The 23,156-nt window shown below is 35.8% G+C and overlaps 2 protein-coding genes across 4 annotated transcripts; one reads left to right on the top strand and one right to left on the bottom strand.

The window, feature by feature from the left end:
• Nucleotides 1-450: 450 nt before the first annotated feature.
• LOC134535014 (mediator of RNA polymerase II transcription subunit 26) lies at nt 451-14,476 on the bottom strand. Of its 2 annotated transcripts, none has more exons than XM_063373837.1 (3): nt 14,289-14,476; nt 6,216-6,290; nt 451-2,779 (listed from the first exon to the last, which is right to left on the bottom strand). In XM_063373837.1, the coding sequence occupies exons 1-3, from the start codon at nt 14,349-14,351 to the stop codon at nt 1,271-1,273; spliced, it is 1,647 nt and encodes a 548-aa protein (XP_063229907.1). In that variant the 5' UTR covers nt 14,352-14,476; the 3' UTR covers nt 451-1,270. The 2 variants fall into 2 exon arrangements, with proteins under 2 accessions (XP_063229907.1, XP_063229908.1); XM_063373838.1 differs by lacking the exon at nt 14,289-14,476 and adding an exon at nt 13,879-14,198.
• Nucleotides 13,960-22,941, top strand: LOC134535015 (iron-sulfur cluster assembly 1 homolog, mitochondrial). Of its 2 annotated transcripts, none has more exons than XM_063373841.1 (4): nt 13,960-14,139; nt 17,566-17,619; nt 18,598-18,703; nt 21,361-22,941. In XM_063373841.1, the coding sequence occupies exons 1-4, from the start codon at nt 14,110-14,112 to the stop codon at nt 21,507-21,509; spliced, it is 339 nt and encodes a 112-aa protein (XP_063229911.1). In that variant the 5' UTR covers nt 13,960-14,109; the 3' UTR covers nt 21,510-22,941. The 2 variants fall into 2 exon arrangements, with proteins under 2 accessions (XP_063229911.1, XP_063229910.1); XM_063373840.1 differs by lacking the exon at nt 13,960-14,139 and adding an exon at nt 14,425-14,972.
• Nucleotides 22,942-23,156: the final 215 nt, after the last annotated feature.

Raw genomic sequence — 23,156 nt, 5'->3', positions numbered from 1 at the left:
TCTGATGGAAATGCATTGCATATTTTTCTCTGCTTGTTCACGGGCCCGTTACATGTATGGGCTTGCCGTTGACAGTGCAGCAGTAAAACTATGTTTTAATTGTAATCCCTACTAGTGAGGGCATGTTGCCTTCTGCTGTTCTCTTTAAATGCCTACAAACAATTTCACTGTCTTAAACGTAACATTAAAAAAAATGGAGAAAAGTTGCTTCCAATAGTCATAGGCGTTCTCAAGTTACCATGCCAAACAAATGTTCTCTTAAAGAACAACAAATTATAAATTCAGTTTTCGAGTAGGTGTATGTTTTCTCCAAGAGCACTTAATGATATAGAAAATAAATCTACTTAGAAGCATCAAGACGACGATAAAATAACTGTGTTGTGTTAACTCCACGATGCTTACCTTAAAAAAGATGAGATATGTATAATAAATAATCTAACAATCCACAGATTAAATACTTCTTGTGCCATTTATTTGACATATCTGTTGAGTAAAAAACAAAAGAAACTTAAAGCACAATCATAAATTATTAGCATGATAAAGAAACACTTGCAAATCTGTCAACTCACAAATGTACAGCCATGATGCTATGTTTCTGGTGGTGGTAATACTTGACCCCAAGTCACGACAGTACCGCATACTGGAAATGATTGCCAAAAAAATATATATATATATAATAATGGCCCAAATTTAACACAGAACAAATTACAAACCATGTTAAATGACGATTACACTTTACAAAATCATGATAAATGAAATCTCATTTCTTTACAAATATCAAACACAACTTTCCGATAATTACAAACAATTAACAAAGCTTTGGTATAAATACTTTCAGAAGCCATACTTTATTTTACATTTCATGTTCAATTACTCCGTTGCAAAAAGATCATTTCACGTGTATAAAATGGTACTTGTAAAGTTAAGTCGGGTACTGACATTCACGGCCGCTGGTAACATCCACTAACAGGTAGTGAACTGGGAACAGACAATAAAATACATGTTTGGGCTGGCATTGACTCTCGGGTTAAGTAATAGGAATAGCAAAAGGCACACTGCGTAGTGACTTTACCAACAGCGCTCGTAGGCACCAGTTCATGGATGACCGAAACAAAACAACGGAACTCATTTAATTGTGGCAGAACAGAACACCTTAGTGATCTTAGATTAGCTATAATGTAAACCCTTTTACTTACACAAAAAAGTATAAAAAACTTGGGGAAGAATTACCAAACAGCGGCACCTCTGCAGCTCTTTCGTCGCACATCCGTCAATCGATGACAACATAAGGCAGTATATGTAAAAGATCTCCTCTATAGGAAACTTTAGACACCATTTCATGCCACTCGCGAAATCGATCGTCATCGTCTTCTCGCAACACACCGTTGTGAATGGTTCCATTTACACCCTCGAGATGTTCCGAATGTAACCTATCTACTTGGTCGTCCGTGACGATTCTGTTCACATCATCTACCCTACCCTCGTCCAATTCCGAATCGTCCCAGTCTATCTCGTCGACATTGAGCGGTGGAAGCCTTGCCATGATCTCTTCCAAGGTTTCTTGTTCCTCGCGAATCACAGCACTGGACTCTTTATCGGGAAGGCTGCTACTAGATTGTGCAAACGGTCTGGAAGAGGTAGTTTTTTTACTGCCTAAGGAAACATCTTTATCATCATCCTCCACAATTGCACTAACCTTACTGTTACAACCCACGTCAACTGTTTCACAAGGCAAAATTTCAACCGAAGAGGATTCATCGTCTATAGTTTCCACCTCAGATTGTGACTGTAAAAATTTGGCAATGTGTTCTGTTTTGTTACGAGACACATCATCGTACCTACTAATACTTTGATCAGAAAACATACAGTTCGTTAGACTAGTTTTACTGTCCGACAAAGGAACTGCTCCTTCAGCGACAGGAACCGAGCACGTTTTAGCTCGTAATCCAGCCAGGAGCTCCTGAGTAGTTTTCACTTTCGGAGTCCGTGCTACGGACGCAATCTTTTCCTTGACGTCGTCATCCCCCACCGATGGCACAGATACGGAAGGTGTGTTCCGAGAGGCCGCAGAAGCTTTCGTGGAGCCCTTCTTGCGGCCTCTCTTCTTAGGAAGTGTTTGCTCCACACTGACTTCAGGCACTTTATCAAAGGTTGCGATGATCTCGCAACTGTTGGAGCCCGGGTCGCTGTCCACTCCAAAACTGTCCCTACTGCACTCACCAAGAAAGTCGAGTTGAGTATTTACAAGTCCTTTCTTGTCCAGAACGTTCAACTGACCGTTAGGTCTGGGCATCTTCCTCGGCGGAGCCCCGTCGGACGTGGGGCTCTCTTTCCGCAGCCGCTTGTTCTCGGCGTGCGTCTTGGGCACGGGGTCGCAGACCGGCGCGAGGCCGGCACGGGCGTGCGCTGGCGCGTGGGACTCGGGCGGCACCCTGCGAACAGTCTTGGACAAGCGGGCGCTGGCGGAAGACAGCTGGCTCGACTGCAGGCCGGGGCTGGTGCTCTTCTCGCTGGACGTGGCGGGGGAGACGGCGGCACTGCGAGTGCCCCGCCCGCTGCTGGAGATGGGACTACCTCGGGGAACCAGCCCTGGGCTGAGCGCTCGGCCGGCCAAGCTCGCTCCGTTGGTTTGGGGGCTCATCGCTGCCGCCGCAGACGAGCCAGCGTGATTCTGGATCATGTCACGCCAACGACGCACCAAATCTTTTGCTCGTTTCGCCAGAAACTCGTTGGTTGTCTTTCTTCGCAGGTCGTTGACATACTTTCCAAGACGTGTTGTCTGAAATAATGAAATAAAACATGACTCCAAATAAAAAAGCTGATATAAATATTTATAAATTTTATTCCTACAAATAACACTACCATGTAGGTCAAGCATAACAGAATACTCTGAAAATGATAAAAAAAAAAGTTGTGCTTTATGGCACTCAGGCTTGCAGATATGGACTAGTATAAATATTTCTAAGTTACAATATGTTTGGGTTTGGCTGCAGGTCTGTTCGCAGTGAGTGTGTCGAAGTGCACTGTGGGTGTGGCTACTTGCTGTAGAAATAAAATTACTTTTGAGGAAAAATGTAAAAGTATAGGGTAAGTGGAATTATTTTAGGATTATATTTTTTAAAGTAGAAGGAAATAAATATTGAAAGTACCAGAAAATAAATTATTTTGATTATGCTTACAAATATACTCATATTTAATGTCCATAACTGTACATGATATTGTGCCTAAAATCTTAAGGCTTTAAATGCATGTTTTCTTAACATTCATAAGGGTGAAATTCAGATGCAAAAAATTATAAGTTTGGTATATGAAAGGAACTAGAGTACTTTTGTCTACATATATTCAATTATTCCGCACAAGTGGATCCAACACAATAATACACTAAGATTGCTATTCACTTAACTGAGCATGCTGTAAGTAAATCAAAACTCATTATTCTTCAATTACTGAATTAAATAAAACCCTCCAGTTTCCACCTACCTTCAATCACTGTAATTCAATTATCTTAGTTTCACACTAACTATCCCTATTTTTTAAACTAACATGCATGACAATAAAACTTGCACGCATCACAGTGGAAACATAGCACAACACTCATATAACTGAAATAAAACAATAAGACATGTGCAATTAATTTTAAAAAAAATATGATACAACTGGAACATTCTACCACGTAGATAAAATGTATCAAATCAAGTACAAGTTGGTATTTTGTATTCTGTAATACAATCAATGGTATGTACCATGAACTGTTAATAAATAAAATTAGAGGTTTTATCTTCATCCAGCCACATTTCTTGAAATTTAAGACAAATGCCACAACCAGAAACTTTGGTTACGCAAAACTGGTTAAGAGGTTTCGGTGGTCTGACAATCATAATGCTGGCCTCACACCACGCGGTTAGCAGAAGTCAGCAGATGCGAGAGATCACAGTTTTTGACTTGATCAATTTGACAGATGTTACCCCTTTGCTTCCTCCAATTAATTCAACTTACCGCACCCACAGCTGCATTCGTAGCTACTCAATCTTATCATTTCGTGGTTATCATTCCATGCCACGTTCGACAAACACCTACGGGCACTCCTTAAAAGTCCACCGCTTGAAAGATGCCACTTTCAGTGTCCTCTCACCAACCATCAACCAAGGTGAACGCCACTATGGTGCAGTATGTGGACTACCTGCCTCCCTTCACAGCCACGTGGTGCAGTGCTAAGGCACTGGACTCTCACTCCAGAGACCCAGGTTCAGGCTCTGATTTCAGTTTCCCATGGTCCCTAATCACTAGGCCATCAATGGGACGGTTCATTGCATACGTCTGTGACGCCAACTTCCGGGCACACCCTTCAGTAATCCACTTTCACACAAACAATAAAACACACGTGAAGCCATCACGGTAAAGTTAACATCAAACACTAGGCTATACAAAAAAAATATAACAAGTAAATAAGTAATCAATCCTGCAAATAGTTTAAAAACTACACCTAGGTAAAAAAAAATATATATAAAAAAAAACAGTCAGTATCAGGATTTATACTTATGTTTATGTTTGGATACGTGAATCTCTCTCTCTGAGGTTAAATTTGTTTTCATGGTGCACCTATTATTTGAACTGATATGAATTAAAAATAAACAGGATTTTAACAACATTTTTATGCCATGTAGACACCCACCTATACACGGGAGATATAACTTACAAAACATTTAACACACATGATATTTCTGATGTGTCATTAAGCTTCTCTATTTCCGTAATAAATAAATAACGCTTCATGTGTCCAAATTAGTAATAACTATGTACAGTCCATAACACTTGGCAGCACTGCTATGCATATGTCATTAGAGATTCCTGACCAATATCCCTGGTTTGTATAGCAGGATGTTAAACTGTTAATGACTTTGCAGTTCTCAAGACAAAAGCAAACTAAAAAAAAGCTTTTTTTTTTCAAATGTTGGCTTGGCCAACCTGGTTTTGACACGTAGCAAATGCGGCAGATGTTGTCCTTGACCATTAGGTTTCCTCAGGGTGTTCTCGTGTTTTTCTACCTGTGCATATCGTCAATGCTCCAGTGGAAAGCACCATTTCACAGTATCGTTCAGGCTGTCGCCAACACGCATCCAGGTATTTTTTTGACAGGTGAAAAATTAAAACAAAATAAGGGTTCATAAACACAAAATTATATGTTATACAAACCTACTTTATTATGCATGGCTACCATGCACATTCGGGGTGAAACTTCACACTTCAATAATCCCCTTGAATGATAAAAACAAAATATCCAATAATTCACTTGAACGATAAAACAAAAAAAATTATCACCATCATCGATGTAATCATAATTAACATTGTTATCATCATTGATCATCACAATCGTAACAAACACGGAACGAAAAACCTGCAGAGTCTCACAGTTGTCCGAACATCTACTCCATCCTCCTGCTCCTCGACATTCAGCGCCCCACTCCTGAGCATTGCCTGATGAGCAGGGACAAGATCACGTGGTGGATTGCGATACAACCAAAATAACACAGAAAAGCAGCTCAATGCACCGCAGAGCACAAAAATACAAGTTGACAAACCACAAAGCACCGAAATGCAATAAAAACCATGAAACTAAACAGAATTTGCAATCCAACCTCACCTCTAACGACAAATAACTAATCATTTCAAATATTAAATTAATGGATGTAATATATATAGCTAGATGCTTGCGACACAATTTAATAAAAAAAAAAAAGATTGGAAAAAGTTTACTTTTTTTAATCTTTCAACTGTTATTAGTTACTCAATTGTACATTATGACCTTAGAACATTTATCAAAAAACAGATATACTTAAATTTATTTTATTTGTTCTGAAAAGTACACATGCATATTACAAAAGTGCATCATGTATCAGTCAAAATGACACTGTTTTGGAAAAATTGGTATCGTGGAACATTTAAGTACCATATTTGTTCAGAGACACGCTATCTTTTTTAATGAACAGATTTCATAAAGAATAAAAACAATGACCGAAATCTCCCATTTCAAAAACGAAATTTGCACGAAAGTAAAACCACAACACAAAATCTTGTCTCTACTTATGAGTCACTGCCTCACCAGACACTACCGGCTGTAAAGATTATTACAGAACTGACATATCGGCTTGGAGCAGGCTACCCCCCACCCTCCAGTATCATCCCTATGCCACTGTCAGCGGCAGCCGGGCGCTCACCTCCAGAGCCTCTTTTGTGATGGGTGTCCTCTCCAAGATGGTGATAATCTCAACCACTGCTGGCATGTCCACAACCTTGCAACAAAAGGAAGTTTATTTGCATTAAACGACAGTTCCAAACCTCTTACATATACAATGTACACAGTGCCACTACCATCCACACCATTTCTCGACTTCAAAAAAATTAACTAACATCGTTTCTAGATTTAACCCAAAACATGAAGCCACTTGATTATTGGCATGGAACAGTCAGTGCCTGGGATCTGTTGACTAAGAGTTTAACAAACAATATGGGATATCAGTTTTAACTAACTTAACTTTAAATTATGCAAGTTAGGAAAAAGATCCCATAAATTAAAGTGTGTGTGTAGCAGTTGTAAATGTGGATACAAGGGTAAAACATCCTGTCTCAAGATAGTCAGTTCATTCTAAATTTAGTCCTTCCGCATCTTTCAAGACTTAAAACCACCTATTGAATAAGATGGATACACACATCGTTGAGCTATTGAAACTTGCATAATATCCTAATTTTACATACTGGAAAATACTGTGACACCGCAGGTAACGTTTTCAGTATTAACTTATTTATAGAAAATATGAGTGAAATGTGAATACTAACATTTGGTTACAGGTGGCCACATTAATTCAACTGGTTTAGATTCCACCAGCAAAGTTATGTTCACTATACAAAGATGAGTGGCTAACAAAAACTAAAAAGTAAATGAAAACCGAAGCCATTTAATTATTTGAAAACTTTTATGTAAAAAAAATTTCAATAATAATTAGTTGCAAAATTCAGAATGTTTGATAAGTAGGTGTTTTGGTGCCTTCACAGTCGAAAGCTGAGACAGGCAAGCGCAAACAAAATTTTATGTAGTGTCAGAATAACATTTGGCAATCAAAACATGATCATATATATATATACACACACACACACACATATATATATACATATATACACTATTATAGGGACAATGTGTGTTAAAAATTTGAAATTTTTTTTAACTATGTACAATGGTTGTTTCCATCACATGAATTTAAACAACAGTCTATTACACTAAACTGCAGATTGGGCTGACATTAAATGAACAAAAAAACATTTGTGTCTGTACCTCAGAGGTAAATGATACCCTATCCATTTTTTAATGAAATAAAAGATTTGGAACCATGCTCATGATGCACATTTTTCGCTCCACAAAGGGGTATTCAGCACTGTGTTCAGTTACAATAAATAGTGAAAATAGGCAAGTTCAGTTTCATTCAGAGGTGCGGACATGTCTTCATAACTTGCTCTCCTGTATAATAATTTTTGAGACATGGTGTTCACCCGCAAGGTACAGATTTAGACTACTTTTATTTTAACTAATTTTACCAACAGCAACCTGTCAAATTATAATTCCAGAACAAAAGTTTAGATACTTAAACAACTGTGCTCGGTCACTCGTCACTGCCGTAACAGTCAATTGCTGACGTACACGCATGGGACTACAGTTTTGTCCGAACCAACATTACGTGGCACACCTAGTCAGGGGTATATTTGTGGTAGTGAGGTGGAATCGCTCGTTGGTGTTTCTAGCGCGGTATCACCTCTAAGCGCAAAGCTCTAAACTGGTACGCAGTCTTCTCGTCATGCGTAGGACAACTATGACTGTTATGGCAAAGAAATGAAAATTAAGTGTAACGCAAGTCCCTCAAGTACTTTCAAGAATCTGTACTAAAGTTTCATGCCTACAATTTATTCTAAAAATATGCATCTTAGCCATTTTCACTCAAATAAAAATAGTTTAAAAAACCAAATCCAGAAACAGAATTACTCATTCGTCCACATCATATTCTTAAATGATTTTTCATAAAAATGCACCACTAGGTTGAAGTAGACCAAAATGATTTGGATGATAATGAAATAGACTAAATAAAATCTATAAATTAAAAATATGTATGACAATAATAAAATAGACATTCAAGGCAAATAAAAAATTATACATTCCACAAGACTTTAGGCTCGTCATAAATTACAAATACAAAGATTAGGCCTCATTTCCCAGCATTATGACTTGATTGTCAGTATGTAATGTTTAATGTGTATGTTTAGACCCTTCTACTTTTTACTGTATTCTTGCAGTTGCATGTAAATAAGACATTGCTTCTTTGATTACAATATGCTAAGTATTGTCACGGCAGAGTAGCTTGTGTGTGTGGAAACTGATGAACCAAAGGTATCTGTCATCATTACTTGCTTGATCATGAAAGTAGTCACTCGACTATGCCAAGCAACAATGTACACATCTTTAGCAATTACTCCATTTGGTGCTTATTATTAGTTTCTAACTATGAATACCTCTCAAAGAACATTTTCACCCCTGTAGAAATTTTGTTTGTCAAACATCCCAGTCATAGCAAATGTTAAATTTACTTCAAAAGGGTCAGAGGACTTTATAACACATCTTTATTTTTATCCAAATAGAACACACATAAATTTATTTCCATTGGCTAGATGTAAATTTTTAAATTAATTACTCAAATTATCTTGAAAATGTGTATAAATTAATTTTTAGCACATATATGTGTGTGTTAAGGGTAATGCTAGAAGAAGTTAACCTAAGTTTACCCAGGTTAACTTAACATTATTCAAGTTTGTTAGGTAAAGTCTATATAATCACTACAATAGATCTGAATTTGGCATTTACCCGTGTACACCTAGGTCTATCCAACGCTAAGTAATGTAAGAAAAACCAAATGATTTAGTTCACAAAACAAACTTGAATAAAGATAAGTTAGGCAAATTTCACGTACAAGACTTCATTAATATGTACTTTGAAACATGTAAATAATATAGGAATGAAACTTTTCCATAGATTACTTTTAAGAAATTAATATTACTGCTAATATTGGTAAATAACACACAAACAAAGAATTCCAATTTTTATTAGATTTTTAGTTAGTGTAGACTCAGAAAATATACAATAACCAAAAATTCCTTGCACAATATTTGTAATAAAAAATTAGCAAATTTTTATAGTTATCTTATTATTTCGTATTTTATTTTCAACTAATGTGTTCAAATAACATTGTCCCTATACTTATAAGTATATATGAATAAAATATTATGATCAGTTCCATAAGCAAACCACCAATGAAAAGGTTAAGGTGGTGAGACAAATGACATGGAAATATTGCCCTGCGCTCTCCTACACTTCAGAATCTTGAAAATGGAAAAAAAAAATATTTTCAGCCAAGTAACCTCCTCATGTAATCGTTAATAGTCATAAAACAAATTTGATAACACAAACATTGCGAGTAAAAAAAAAAAAAGCTTTAACTATAAACTTTTCTGTTGGCAGTATAATTCATGATACTAATTTTGCAAAAATTGCAAAAACACACTTTTCCAGTGCATTCGCAATGCAAATTTTAAACAAAATTACACAAATCACTGCACCATGTCCAGATTTTTTTATCGCGCAAACGTCAGCCATTTTCTTGACGAGCACTACTATCACAACACACACTGGAAAAGTCACAGGAAAAAAAACACTTGGCACCGAGGTAACAGCTAAACTAGCAATAACTTGGCTAGTGTATCGCAGAGGTTCACTAGTGTTCACGGTACGTGCCGAATGAAACACTGCCATGGGAAAAAAAAGCTACAATACCAAGTCTTCAAACCAGTCACATCACCATGGAAATCAAAGTATGTACAATTGTTTCGCTCAGATGATGTCTATAAAATAAGATACTGCAACCGCATGTACGTACTTTACAAATTACTTAGTTGCCTCATCACCACCTAAGGCAGTTTCTGGTCAACCGCCAAGTCTAACTGGAACAATAGCTTCTCCATCTGCTGCTGTCTCCACACACTTTCCCCCTGCGCTTTCCTCACGGCCACCTTCTTTCTTCCGCATTCCCCAACATAGTCTTCAGCCAACTTCCTCTTGCTACTCATTCAAATTCTACTGTCTTCGTTCTTCAAGTTGCGATGTTATGTAATGGATGTGTACTTGCGGCCGGTTTTTTTGTTAGAAAAAAAACATTAATGAAAAAAAAAAATTTGTCCACCAGTTCCAATTGAAGCCTGAAACAAACAACAGTTACATGAAACCACTTGGAGAAGAGATAGCACAAACTGCATCATGATATATATAAAGTTGTTTCGAAACACCAACCGAGATATCCTGTTTTTGGTAAATCTGTGACCACATGTCAACATCTTCATGTCGGAAGAGAGGCTAGTCTGGTTCACTGAACACTTACAAAATGTCTGCTTTTGGCTGGTCAGACTTCTTAAAATTGTGAAACCTTCTCACAATTGGAGCCCAATCTCTTTCTTTTTCTTGTCCTTTTTGCTGTGCTATGCATAAGTAGTTCACTGTTTACCAAAAGACTTGCTAGACCAATAATTTCTTTCATAGATCTTAGCACAACTTCATGGACCCAGAATCTATCCAAGCCTCTATTTTAACACATCTGTGGTGATAACATTCTCTCTTCCCAAGAGATGTGTGCAGAAAAGAAAATACAACATAAAATTGCTTCCAATATGTGAAAAATACTTCCTAACTTGCTTACCTTTGCCTAAAAGAACAGTTTCACCTTTTGGCCACTTATGGACGAAACTTGGAAACAACTTGTGTACAGAGGTTGTCTAGATACTTTTTTGACCGTAAAACCTTTGGATTGGTTACCTACTGCTCAGTTAGGGCCTATGCAATAACAATATTGTAGTACTTTATATATGTGCATTAGTTGTGGCATGTTAAAAAAATTAAAACTTATCTTATATTCCAAACCCAGAATTGAAATTTTTTTTCAAACTGGTTTTATGGAAATAACTTTTATAAAAACCCAAAGGATGGGTAAGTGGGCACAAAAACTTGTAGTATAATTAGTCCCTGTGATTTACTCATATGACTATAGAAATTTAACCTTCCAAGCTAAGCGAAGTTTGATTAATTGTGATCCCCCTAGGGCTCACAAGTGAAGGCTATGTTATGTTAGCAGTGGTCCCCTGAGACACATGCAATGGCTAGGTCAACTGTGACTCACATGAGATTATAGTGGTGTCCCTGTGGAAACTATCTTAAGTTAGTTTTATTATGCCTGCAAGATAAGGGACATACGTTAAACTACCTGAGGGCTTATTATACAACACAGACTTGCATTGATTCAATTTACGCTGCTTCGCTGTTATCTAAACAGGAATTTGTTTCCATAGTCACATTTATAATTAGAATGAAGTTGATTCTAACAGCACTTCTTTTTGATAATTTTAGTTCAATTCAGGGTTACTATCCTCTATCACACTTTTTCTAATTTTTTTTTAACCCTTACCAGAATATGTCAAAGACTTTAGGAACAATTAATTGCAAACCTTATACGAGTTCGTAATTTCAAGTGTATCATTCTACTTAATCATTATCCTCGCTGCCCAATCCTTGAGTCTCGCTACTTATTGACACGAGAATTTTCAGTCTACTCCTACCAGACAGTTCATTTAGGCCACTAAAAATGTTTCCATTATGGACATTTTACTATGAAGAATGAACATGTTTTTCAGTAACTAGGTTATGTACCTACTTCAGATGTTGATGCAACAAACATTATATTACATATGACCTACAATACAATCACAGATGAATTGCCAGTTTTCATCAACACAACAGCACTATAAGAAGGCAAATATTTCTGTTCAAATTGCACCTAAAGTTTCAAAATGTTTATCGAACATATTCATTACAATAAACTGATCTCTAAAAATTTTTTTAAAATTGATTTAGTTTTTTTACTTTTCCTACTTGCCTTTGAAAGTATTTTCTAAGCACAACATTAAAATAGGCCAGAAACTTTTATAAAGGATTATTTTAACATACACTTCCAGTTATACGCCTCCTTACTCATTCTTTTTCATTGGAGTTTTATAAGGAAAATTAGGCTAATGCTTCAAATGCTCTACAATACCTACTAAGTAGATTGAACAAAGAATTTAATGCTCTGGTAATAAAGCTATATTATTTTACTATTACAGACCTGCCAGTGGTTTCATGTCATTCATATGCAAAGACTAGGTTAAGTTAACAGTAGCCTCTCCCCCCTCCACCAAGATTCACATGCTAGTTCAACTTAGCAACAGTTCCTTATAATTACTGCCAATACCAGTAAACAAGTCAGCATTTATGAAGGATAGCCATAATCATAATAAAAATTCCAAAAGTTTTTTTTTTTACTTCCCAACATGTTTTCCAATCAATATCCAAGAGGTCGTTGTGGTACTGCAAGTAGTTTAGCAGTAAATAGTGATATTGCTAGGTTATTAAAAATAGCATAGAATCATGAGAATGGTTGGTTAGGTTAGTTACATTAAAAATACTTTTGAATAGAGTGAACGGTTGGTTAGGTAGCAACATTTAAATTCTTTAAAATTGTGTGAACCATTGGCTAACATAATCTAAAATACTATAAAACAGCAAAAACCGGTTGGTTAGGTTAAGTTAGCTATGTTTAATATATTGATAATTCCTAACCAATCATTAAAAGTATATTACAGTATTTTTAATAAAGCTAACCTAGTCAACCGTACACACTATTTCGAAATAATTTTCCACACTACCGTAGAGTATTTTTAATGTAGCTAACCTTACCTAGCCTAACATTATCATGATTTTACAGAATTTGTTAAAAAACTTAACTACTTGAAGTATAACACCACCCTTTTTGAGAATGAATGTAAAACACATCAGGAAACAATTCCCCCCCCCCCCCCCCCCCCCCCAAGTGGCTCTCTTTCAGAATTACCATCTATTCTTACTTCATGCGCAGTGCTGCCTGCAATCTGATACAGAGAAGGAGACTGGTTGGTGGGTAAAGGACAGAAACACGCTGATACTCAACAGATGGCAATACTCAACAGATGGCAGTGTGTGCTGATGCAGCGTGGGGCTCATGACGAATGAAACAGGTGGACTTTGAGATGGGTCAAAAGTATGTGAAGGGGTAGAGACAAGACTACCCAAGATTGTCCAAGATCTTGTGTAGGGCAAGTTGGGGATAGAGGCTTCAGAATAGTTTACATAGAGGTGAATAGAAATTAAAGTGATAGAAAGACAAAAAGACACTTGCTACCAATAAGGTCTTCGTAGGGGTGGTACGAGCTTCTTGAAGATATAGTAAGGTGATGAAGAAGGAAATGGGAATTCAGAATTTTTTTTTATAAAGATATGGGAGAAAACATGATGAAAATATCCTCAAAATTGAGGAAACTGCAAATAGAAAACAAATCGAACCAGTGCTCATCAGCAATATCCAGAAGTGCCCATGGGCTTGTGCCCAATCGCAGCAATCTTCAAATTCAAATTAAATTATAATACATGCTTAGTATCAACGTAAGAATGTCAACTTAACCTCAACATCCGAACGAAACTTACTAATCACATCGCCAAAAGCAAATTTATCAAAACTACCACAAATATTCGTAAATTAATACAATTCACAAATTATGCACTTCAGACATATGGAAATTTGGGAATAAAATATTGAGGCCATGTTCAAAATATAAAATGTTTATTCATTGGGACATTAACTTGTCGAACAGCCAAACCAGAGGGATTTAAAATCATTACACAAATATTTTTCACATTAAATAAATAATAACGTAATGTAAATTTACTTTCTGAAAAAAATTTTTTTAGTACAAAACTGTTTTGTGAAAATCGCACGATAACCGGAACCTGCGTTAACAGGCCACTGCGCATGCGCTCTGCCGCGTAGTGAGGTATACCAGGGGTTAGACGTCTTCTTCGAGCTCCGCAAGACCAATTTTCACACACGAAATATCGAGTTCTTTCACTTTTACCGGATGAAATGAAGTTTTCGTTGGAATAAGTGCACTTTTCGGGTGATGAAGATCAGGAACTGTGAACTGATTAGGGTATACTTCTACTACCATTTAATGTATAACTTGCACGTTAAGTTGGGGTAGACACGCCACTTTCACAGTGCATTTTCAACACTCAGCAGCGTACAAATTTTTTCTAATTACGGCGTCACATTTGATGTAACTCTGGTTTAAATCCTTACATTGTTGTCCTTGTCGAGTGCCAAAAGTAACTTCTCCTTGATCTCCGAAGGAGTGTGCTGCATGAGGCCGTACTGGGTCTCGGACTGATCAGCTCCGTAACCGACGTACAGCCACCAGCACTTATGGCGGACATGTACTGCTGAGGAATTCTGGGAGCATAATATAACTTCTCGACGCCGTCCGGACGTACACGAGTTTCTTGCGCGAGCCTGACGTCACATTTGAAACAAATGAGAATCGTAATACTTGTATTGGGTTTCGTTTTACGCACTTGATATGTAAAAGTATTTTAAAATTTTTATTTATTGGTCTAAGTGTTTAATAGGTATTAAAATCTATTGTTTCTAATAGTTATTAACCATTATTAATTTCGAAAAGACGCTCATCTGTTTCCTTCTGAGGGAAATTTTGTGAGTGGTTGGTACAAATTCAGTCGCCATTGGCCTTTTTAGTACGTAAATAAATACGAATGATAATATATGCAATTTATAAAATCTCGTATTATTTGAATGGGATGTAAATTTTACAGTAATCAATGACAAAAGTAACTTAACGATTGTTATTTTTACACTTCAGAGCTCATTAATTTTCTGATTATTATGGCAAGTCGCATAGTCGCTGCAGCTACTGTAAAAGCTGTGAAAATGAGAAGACCGATTCCTTCGCGGGCAGCACTTGTTTTGGTACCTATTTTACTATGTTCTTACTATTAATATTTACTTTCCGTCTTGCAGTTGGGCTACGCCCGTTGGCAATGATACAACCCCCTCCGCCCTCTCAAACCTTCGAACAATCTCGCAACCACTTCCGAAATACTATCGTCTCTGTATTTAATAATATTCTCCCACACAACTAATTTCACTCCCTCTCTGTCATATGAGATGAACGCTTCCTTTTATCTATTGTCCTCCACACCTTATGGAACTTCCCCTCATGGTCCCCCTTCCCCTGAAGAACTTTTTGTGTAGCCTACTTTGCAGTTTACATCATCCCCTTTCCCCTTCATAACTTTAAACAGCCTTGGTATAGCTTAAGTTACCCCTGGAGCGTGGCCCAATCATAGTTTACTAAACATCACTGATGGCTGTGAGTCTCCCCACACACTTCCTCCACATCCATGTCAACCATCTGGCTGTCTTATGCTGAACTTCAACTCTTTCATCTGTTTCCGCATAAATGGGTCCCAAGCCACCACTGATCATACTAGGATTGGGTGATAATTTAGGAGAAGAGCGCATCTGATAAAAACTAGATATAAATCTGATAATATATTTATTTACTCTTTTACATATTTTTTTCTAATCGTACTTTGAAACAGCATTGCGATATTTCAAATAGTTTACCATTAGTACACAGTTTCACTGGTTGGTTAGGTTAGCTAAGTTTAAAAACAGTAATTAGTGTGATGGTTGATTAGGTCACCTACATTAATTGCATATTACACATTATGTTTTATTAATGTAACCAACCTTATCCAACAAACATCACTTTTTTACAAGAAAAAGCAACCTGTGTAAAAATCTAACCGTGGAAACATATTAATGAAATAAAACCAATGCTAATAACAGTAATAACAGGAAATACTGAAAAGAAAAAAAATTCACCTTTGAAACAATTTACAGTCACTCAAAACATTGTGAATATTGTTTAAAATATTGGCAGAAATAAAATCCTCCTATGATAAATCTAATATAAACTTATTCTGCCCCAGGTAATGAAATAATACAATTATAACTTTGCTTTTTTACAGAATGAATATTGGTTAGAAAAAATGTCAGAAAGTAAAACACTTTCATATTCAGATTTTTTTTGGTAATATTTTTACGTCGCGGCTATTCCGGAAACATTAATAAAATTCCAAAAATTATTTTTTCAAAAACTAGAGGCATTCCTGTATTTATCCTGAAAAGAACGTTTATAGCTTAAATTACACACAGCCATTGCCATTTTTTTTTAATATTCTTATACATGGAGAATCACAGGATTGGCGTTCACAATATTCCTTTCTGAGGACGTATGTGCGCATGTTTCTTATAATGGAGTATCCAATCATCACTATCTTCCTCTCTCCCCTTCACCCTTCTCCTCTTCAGAACATATCTGGACTGACTCGGTATTTCCCCTTTCCTCCCTGATTATCTCTCCTGCCTCCCTTCCTGTTGTATTTACCCTCCCCTCCTGTAAGCTGTATGCTGAGTCTGTCCAATCCCACCCATGATCTAGCCACCCTTCATCTGCCTTAAACTTTCTTTTAGTTCAGCTCTTCTTGCCCTTTCATTGTACCTGTCCCTCTGTCCCTCTATTCTCGTAGCTCTTTCCCAATTTCTCTATCTTTGTACTGCATTCCCTTCTTTCTCTGTTTGTTTCTTCCCTCCCTTTGTCCCCCCTACCCAGTCTCTAAGCCTCGGCCTTATATTTTCCTATCTGTTGTACTGCCTGTTTCCTCTACATTAGTTCCTCTCACCTACCTCTCCTTTCTGTGCTGCTTTCTGCACTTTGTTTTCTCACCTGTCCTACAGGATGTCCACAGGTCATGAAAAATGGAGGACTTGTCACGAAAGCTATGAAGAAGCACCGAAATAAACGGTATCGGAACTGGGAGTCATAAAACTTAATTTTCCAGCTTCTTTTTGTTGTATTGCTTTTTTTTTTTTGTGCATTACTTAAGTTTAAATTGTCTCACAATATGAGACTGTTCATTTAAATAACGTGGAAATTATCTCTTAAAAAGTGTTACCTTTCTAATGTAGAAATGGGTACATTTCTGAAAATAGTAGTTGTTTTTGGTAATATATTTGATCAAGTTTAAGTTTGCTTATCATATAATTATAAAATCACTCTGTGACATGAAAAAAGGTCGGAAGAAAATTTTATTATATGTCTTGAAAAAGTCCTGTGATTGATTCATCAGGTACATATATGTTGACATGCCGTCTAGCCGAGAAATTATCCTATGAGTCGGCTGACTCTCTCAACTTCTCCCTTCTCCTCTACTTCTCCCTTTCCTCTGTTCCAATCCACGTCCCTTCGTATGCTCTCCCTTGATCTTTACACAGTTCTGCCTCCCACCCACATTCCTGAACCAACGCAACTCATCTAAACATTTCTCATATTCCTCTTTTACCCTTCATTCCTTCCTCTTGATTTTTCACCGTACCCCAGTTATTTTCTCAATAATTCCTTTTATTTTTTGTATAAAAACCTTCAGTTTTGTATGTATTTCTGCTGAGAAATAATGACAGACTGTACTCCTAACAACATTTTTTTTTTTTGCAGACACCATCGGCTGTGAACAAGGTCAAACAAATCCTCGCCAACAAGGAAGATTGTGTAAGTTTTTTTTTTTAAATTCTGATCATGTAATAGAACCTTGGTTTACTAGATACAGAAATTATCAACATGTAAACAATAATCAACACATAATTCAGAGCGTACAAAATTATACACATATTGCAAAGTGTTAGCTGTAGACAATAATTAAAGCATAGACACAATCAACTAATACATATTGCAAATACAACTCACATTATGATACAGTAAAGTAAACCTACATGTAATTCAGTCTGATTAGGGTGATTTTCAGGTACCACTGGATTTTAAAAACAAAAACTTGCTATTGTGGAAGGCAATGAACTCCAGAGAATTTGTGGGGTAGAAATCATTAAAATTGAGCAAATGTAACAACAAAATATCTTAAATTGTATAAGAATTTATTAATTGTAATTGTATTAATTATGTGTAGTTGTTTTTAATTCATAAAACTGCTTGATTTCAGCCAGTATTCTAGAATCCAGTGGGTATAAAAAAAATTCTGCTAGATTAAAACAATTTTAAACTGTTTTTATACCTATATATATATATATAATGTGTCTGACCCTAACTAACCCAACTAAACCTTTCACTGATATCTGCAAAACCATAAGCTTTGTGGAAAAATCACACAGAAAAAAGGTCATAGCTCTTATTTGATGTGGGAAATTTACTTTTACTTCCCGATGAGTTCTCCCAGAACTCTATAACATATTTAATTAAGAAATATAAGTATGCAAAGTATGCAATATTCATAAATAAAACAGAGGGTAGTTTACTTCATAATACTGTTGTGTGTTCACACCAAGTCAAATGTTCATCAATTTTTAATACAGTTGCCTCTTCCAGTGTGGTTGAAATGGAAGTATTTGTAGGAATCATTTCACCAAATGGTGTGAATTTAGTTTCGATAACTTGAGTAAAAATTGTTATTCAGTAATAAACATTTTTGCACATTAAAATGAAGACTGTGATTTGCAAATGTATGTTTTGTTTCAGATCGGTTTAAAAGTTGGTGTTCGTCAAAGAGGTTGTAATGGTTTGAGTTACACTTTAGACTATGCTTTTGAAAAAGGCAAGTTGGATGAAGAGGTTATTCAAGATGGTAAGCAACACTTTGAAGAAATCATTGCCTAAAATGGTAGCTCAGAGTTGTATTCAAATTTGTTGCAAAATATTCTTGCTGTTCAACCATATCCTTAATAGCTTTGTGACTAAGACATTTTGATTCCGATAACAATGTGCATATTTAAAATTTGAACACACACACGCTCTCCCCTTCCACATCTTTGTTCATGTGTGTTCCTTTTAGTTGGTTTATGAATACAATTTACACAAATGTATTCTCCTGCTTACAACATGGCTGGAATCACGATTGTCATTGCATTCACTATTTAGAAGAAGAAAAACGTGTTATCGTTTTTACCAAACCACTTAGGTAATGTATCACGAAATCTTCAGAGAATGGTATTAGTGTCCCTACTATACAATACATAAAAAATAATAATATAAAGATGTTGGTGTTTAGTCATTACGATTCCAACATTCGTACAGGGTTAAGTACAGGTAAAGTGGAGATTTTTGGCAGGGAATATTATGAAAATAACTGCAAACCAATATAATTTTATTGCAAAGCTGTTACTTGTGTGTGGTTAGAATAATTGTGCATTTTACAACATGTAAACTATATATTTTGATATCACATAGTACACTAGAATGGTTGGTATTCTAGTGTAGGTTTATTGATATGGAATGTCTCAGTATTCAAAATACACATAAGTTTTGGAATTCAAGTTTTTTTTTTGTACAATACATGCTATAATATTTATCATTCAAAATATGCAATGTTCAAGGAAAGAGTTTTGAAGAAAAATATTCAAGAAAAATAAAAATATTCCTAAATTAAAATTCTAACACATCTGTAGGAGGTGAACTTCTAGTTAACTAGGCCTGTATTAGTTTATTCTGCAGAAACTGTCAAAGAAATTTGATTTGTAATGAGATAAAGTACTTTAGAGAAAAATTCTGATGAAATAAGGACTCATTTATCTTCTGTACTTGCTTAAAACATATACATGCACACAAACACACAAACATATACATTTTTTTGTTCATGTATTACTATTACTATTTTCCTCATACTTTAGATACAGATTTGGATTTGCGAGCTGGATTCGAGACACACTACCGGGAAATACCACCAAATTAAATCTGATTGGTTTACACTCTAATTTCCAAAACTTTCATTATAAAAGATCAAGGCATCATTTAGGATTATAAATTAACATCAGCATGTAGATTATTTAATCTCTAGTTCTCATAAAATCTAAGGCTTAATTAAATACATCACTTTTTATTCTATAAAATGAGATTCCATTCCTTCACTTCGTTTAGCATTAATTAAATCTAAATTAGAATAGTGTTCAGTAATTTGGAACAGTATCAACACATCTGATAGGGACAAAATTGAAACCATACAAAGCAAAATAATCAAGTTTATTAATCTAAAGCAATCTCCTCAACCTATTTTAGCTGTCCTTTCTGACTGCAGAGCATATTTAAATTCACTTTTTGTTTATAATCAGTATAGCGCTAGAATAAATTGAAAATATATTCATGAATATACTGGACTTAAAGTTCCCCAATTCAAAAGTCGTTTATAATTCCTCTTTGTGTACAATTCATAACAATAATGATATTATTTAGAGATTAATCTCAAATTTTTATGAACTTGATAAGTAATTTGTTAGCTAAATCAGTTATATTTAGTAAGTCACTACCAAAAATATGTATGTTAGAGACTAATCTTTATATTCTATATGTAAACCACTCACTATTTATAATCTTGTATTAACTATAAATAATATATAAAGTAAATCCTATGTTCAGTACTTAGGTGTCGTCTTTGTTTCATCAAGTATTGATTGTGATGGTGTGCTCTTTGCTTTACCATGTTTGTTATTTTATTGTTTGTTTGTGTCTGTTGTGGTCTCTGCAAGTATGTGGTAAAGGCTGCCGGCATATGTTGGCCAGTCGCGGCTATGCCTAGGCGTTGCTGCGCTTCCCGTCTGGTGGTGCCTGCCTGCTACGGGAAGGCGGTGCCCACATATGTACTTGCATTGTCTATGTTGTCTGTCCTATGCATGTTTGTATATTACGTGCCCACTGACTGTTAGTGAGCATGTGACAAATAATAAACAAAAACATTTTTTTACGCTTGACTGAAGTTCAGATAAATAAAAAAATTACAGTAAAAACGAGAGAAATATATATGGAACCTTAATAGAATAGTGTAAAATGCAAGAAAAAAAAATCCTGGCAAAGCATTTTCGTAAACCATGAATATTTAAGTTTGAAAATTGTTGCTGTTGAACAAACTGATTATATACATAAAATCGAGTAATTTAAATAATTTGTAATCATAGTCATATTTTGTTTGTTAAATAAAAAAATCATGTATGTCGTAGAAAACAATTCCAAATTTCTCAAAAAAAACTTTCATGGTTTCATTTATGTTACACTCTTTTCATTTAAATTTTTTGAGAATGAGTCCCAGTTGATGTATATATTGGTAATGAATAATTAAAAAAATTAATTTGATCTCAAATGTCAAATTGAACATCGAATTGGCCACAAATATAAAATATTTTTTTTTAATACTCGCAGACCTCTGTTAGGAATATATCTTGGTGACATCACTTGGCGAGACTCCTCATTGGTGCAAGCAGAGCTGAATGCTACTTTCTAGTCGTCTGTTTGCAGGAGTGCGGGTTATCATAGACAAGAAGGCGCAACTGACGCTGCTGGGGACAGAAATGGACTACGTGGAGGACGCTTTGTCCGCGGAGTTTGTGTTCAACAACCCGAACATCAAAGGAACGTGCGGCTGTGGGGAGAGTTTCTCTGTGTAGCCTTCGGTCTGCTGCGATTCCGAAACTGTGGGAGCTGTGAACGTATGGTAGCGCGTGGATGTAGTTCAGCACGAGAGCTGGGGTCCAGACACGGAATCAGAGGCAGGCGTACCCCCGTAGATGTCAGTAGTGCGTTGAGTTAGGATAGCCAGGAAGTTGAGTTCACGCTTTTCGCTAAACTCTAGTCATTTTCACGTTCATAGCAAAGGAATCGTATCTAAGCATTAAAATTTTTATTACTGTTGATATTACTGTTAATGTTACTGTTGACTAAATTATAAAATGTATGGTTCTTTATTCTAGCTGGTAAGTGTTTCTGTCAGAAGACTGTGAAAATAAATTATTTTTACAAATCTAGTTGTAAGGGTGGAAGTGAAGTAAAGTGGGATGAGTAAAAGGTTTAAGTTTGATTAACTTATTTAAGAGATATGACCCTCAATCTGACACCCACTGATCCATTTGTGATGTTATTGTGATGTGTTCTATACTTTCTTGAATTCCTCTGCTGTTAATGTATGAATATATGTACCTATGTATTCATTATGTTTGCTCCTTGGGCGGTGTACAAAAAGTAAGATGGTTTGAGTTTGAGTTGTCAGGCAGCATTCTTTTTATATTGGTATTGGCACACAATGGTTGTGATTGTAGCTTTTTACTTCTCAACATTTATTGAGCTACTGTATTAAAGTCCTTCTAATCAAACTATCTACCTCCTCTAAACAACATTGTATCTTTTATAAGCTACTTAAAAATTTACCAGATAAGTTAATCTCATGTTAGTTTATTTTGTTACTAATTTTACATTTTAAACCCATATTAGATAAAATCTTTACAACTAGTTTTCTCTTGTATCAGATGTGGAACCAACTTGAATTTTGAATCTAAACATGCCCTTGCTTACTGGTCTGTGAAAATCCTTCAGGAAATCATTGGTGGGTGCCTACATTGCTAGCAAGTCATGATCTGAAATGTGACCCAGTGTAATCAGGTGTGCTGATGGTGACAAAAATAACCTGTTACGTACTTCATTTCAAATTTTGTTTTTGGTTTAGTAGGCTTTGCTGATTTGTGACCTTGAAACATTTTACTGTCTTGCTTAAATACTTGGGCCTTATGTCTAGTTGCACGCAGACGTAGTTGCAAAGCTACGTGGTTTGCCAGAATTTAGCTCATCATTGAATTTGTTATGAACCTAGTTCGTATTCTACGGTGTTGCACGTTGCTACTGGCATTTCTAAATATCTCGGTTGAGGAGATGTGCATTTCACAACTGTGTGGTTCAATTGCGAATGTGTATGGTTGTTTGATCTAGCTTATGGCTCTGTGTGTGTATACAGCAAAATATTATGAGATTAAAATGTAAATATGCATATATTGTGAGTTGGTTTTTGTAGCATAGGCTAATAAAAAATGAATAATTTGTGGTTTGTAAGAGTTTCTTTTAGATTTTATGCAAGAAAAATCACCTGCCTGTTTAAAAAAAAATCCATTTCGACACAGCCTATAAGTGTAGGTAGATTCCTAAGTACATACCTTTTTCTTCTGGGAATATTTTGGAAACTTCTATAAACTTCTGGAACATTTTAAGAACTTAATGTACGTATCATTATTATGTTCTTCAATATTACAGAAGGTTTGATTAAACAT

The sequence above is a fragment of the Bacillus rossius genome, chromosome 8 (assembly GCF_032445375.1).
Source record: "Bacillus rossius redtenbacheri isolate Brsri chromosome 8, Brsri_v3, whole genome shotgun sequence".
Classification (NCBI taxonomy): domain Eukaryota; kingdom Metazoa; phylum Arthropoda; class Insecta; order Phasmatodea; family Bacillidae; genus Bacillus; species Bacillus rossius.
The sequence above is the reverse complement of the archived record's forward strand: the minus strand, read 5'-3'. Positions and strand labels throughout refer to the sequence as shown.

Bases quoted from the DNA above. Each gene is read 5' to 3' on its own strand.
- LOC134535015 (XM_063373840.1), top strand. From the start codon at position 14,889: ATGGCAAGTCGCATAGTCGCTGCAGCTACTGTAAAAGCTGTGAAAATG. The intron at 14,973-17,565 runs GTACCTATTTTA...TTTTTTTTGCAG, and splicing joins CGCGGGCAGCACTTGTTTTG to ACACCATCGGCTGTGAACAA. The intron at 17,620-18,597 runs GTAAGTTTTTTT...GTTTTGTTTCAG, and splicing joins TCGCCAACAAGGAAGATTGT to ATCGGTTTAAAAGTTGGTGT.
- LOC134535014 (XM_063373837.1), bottom strand. From the start codon at position 14,351: ATGCAGCACACTCCTTCGGAGATCAAGGAGAAGTTACTTTTGGCACTC. The intron at 6,291-14,288 runs GTAAGGATTTAA...TTTTGTTGCAAG, and splicing joins CACTCGACAAGGACAACAAT to GTTGTGGACATGCCAGCAGT. The intron at 2,780-6,215 runs GTGAGCGCCCGG...TCATTATTTCAG, and splicing joins TCACAAAAGAGGCTCTGGAG to ACAACACGTCTTGGAAAGTA.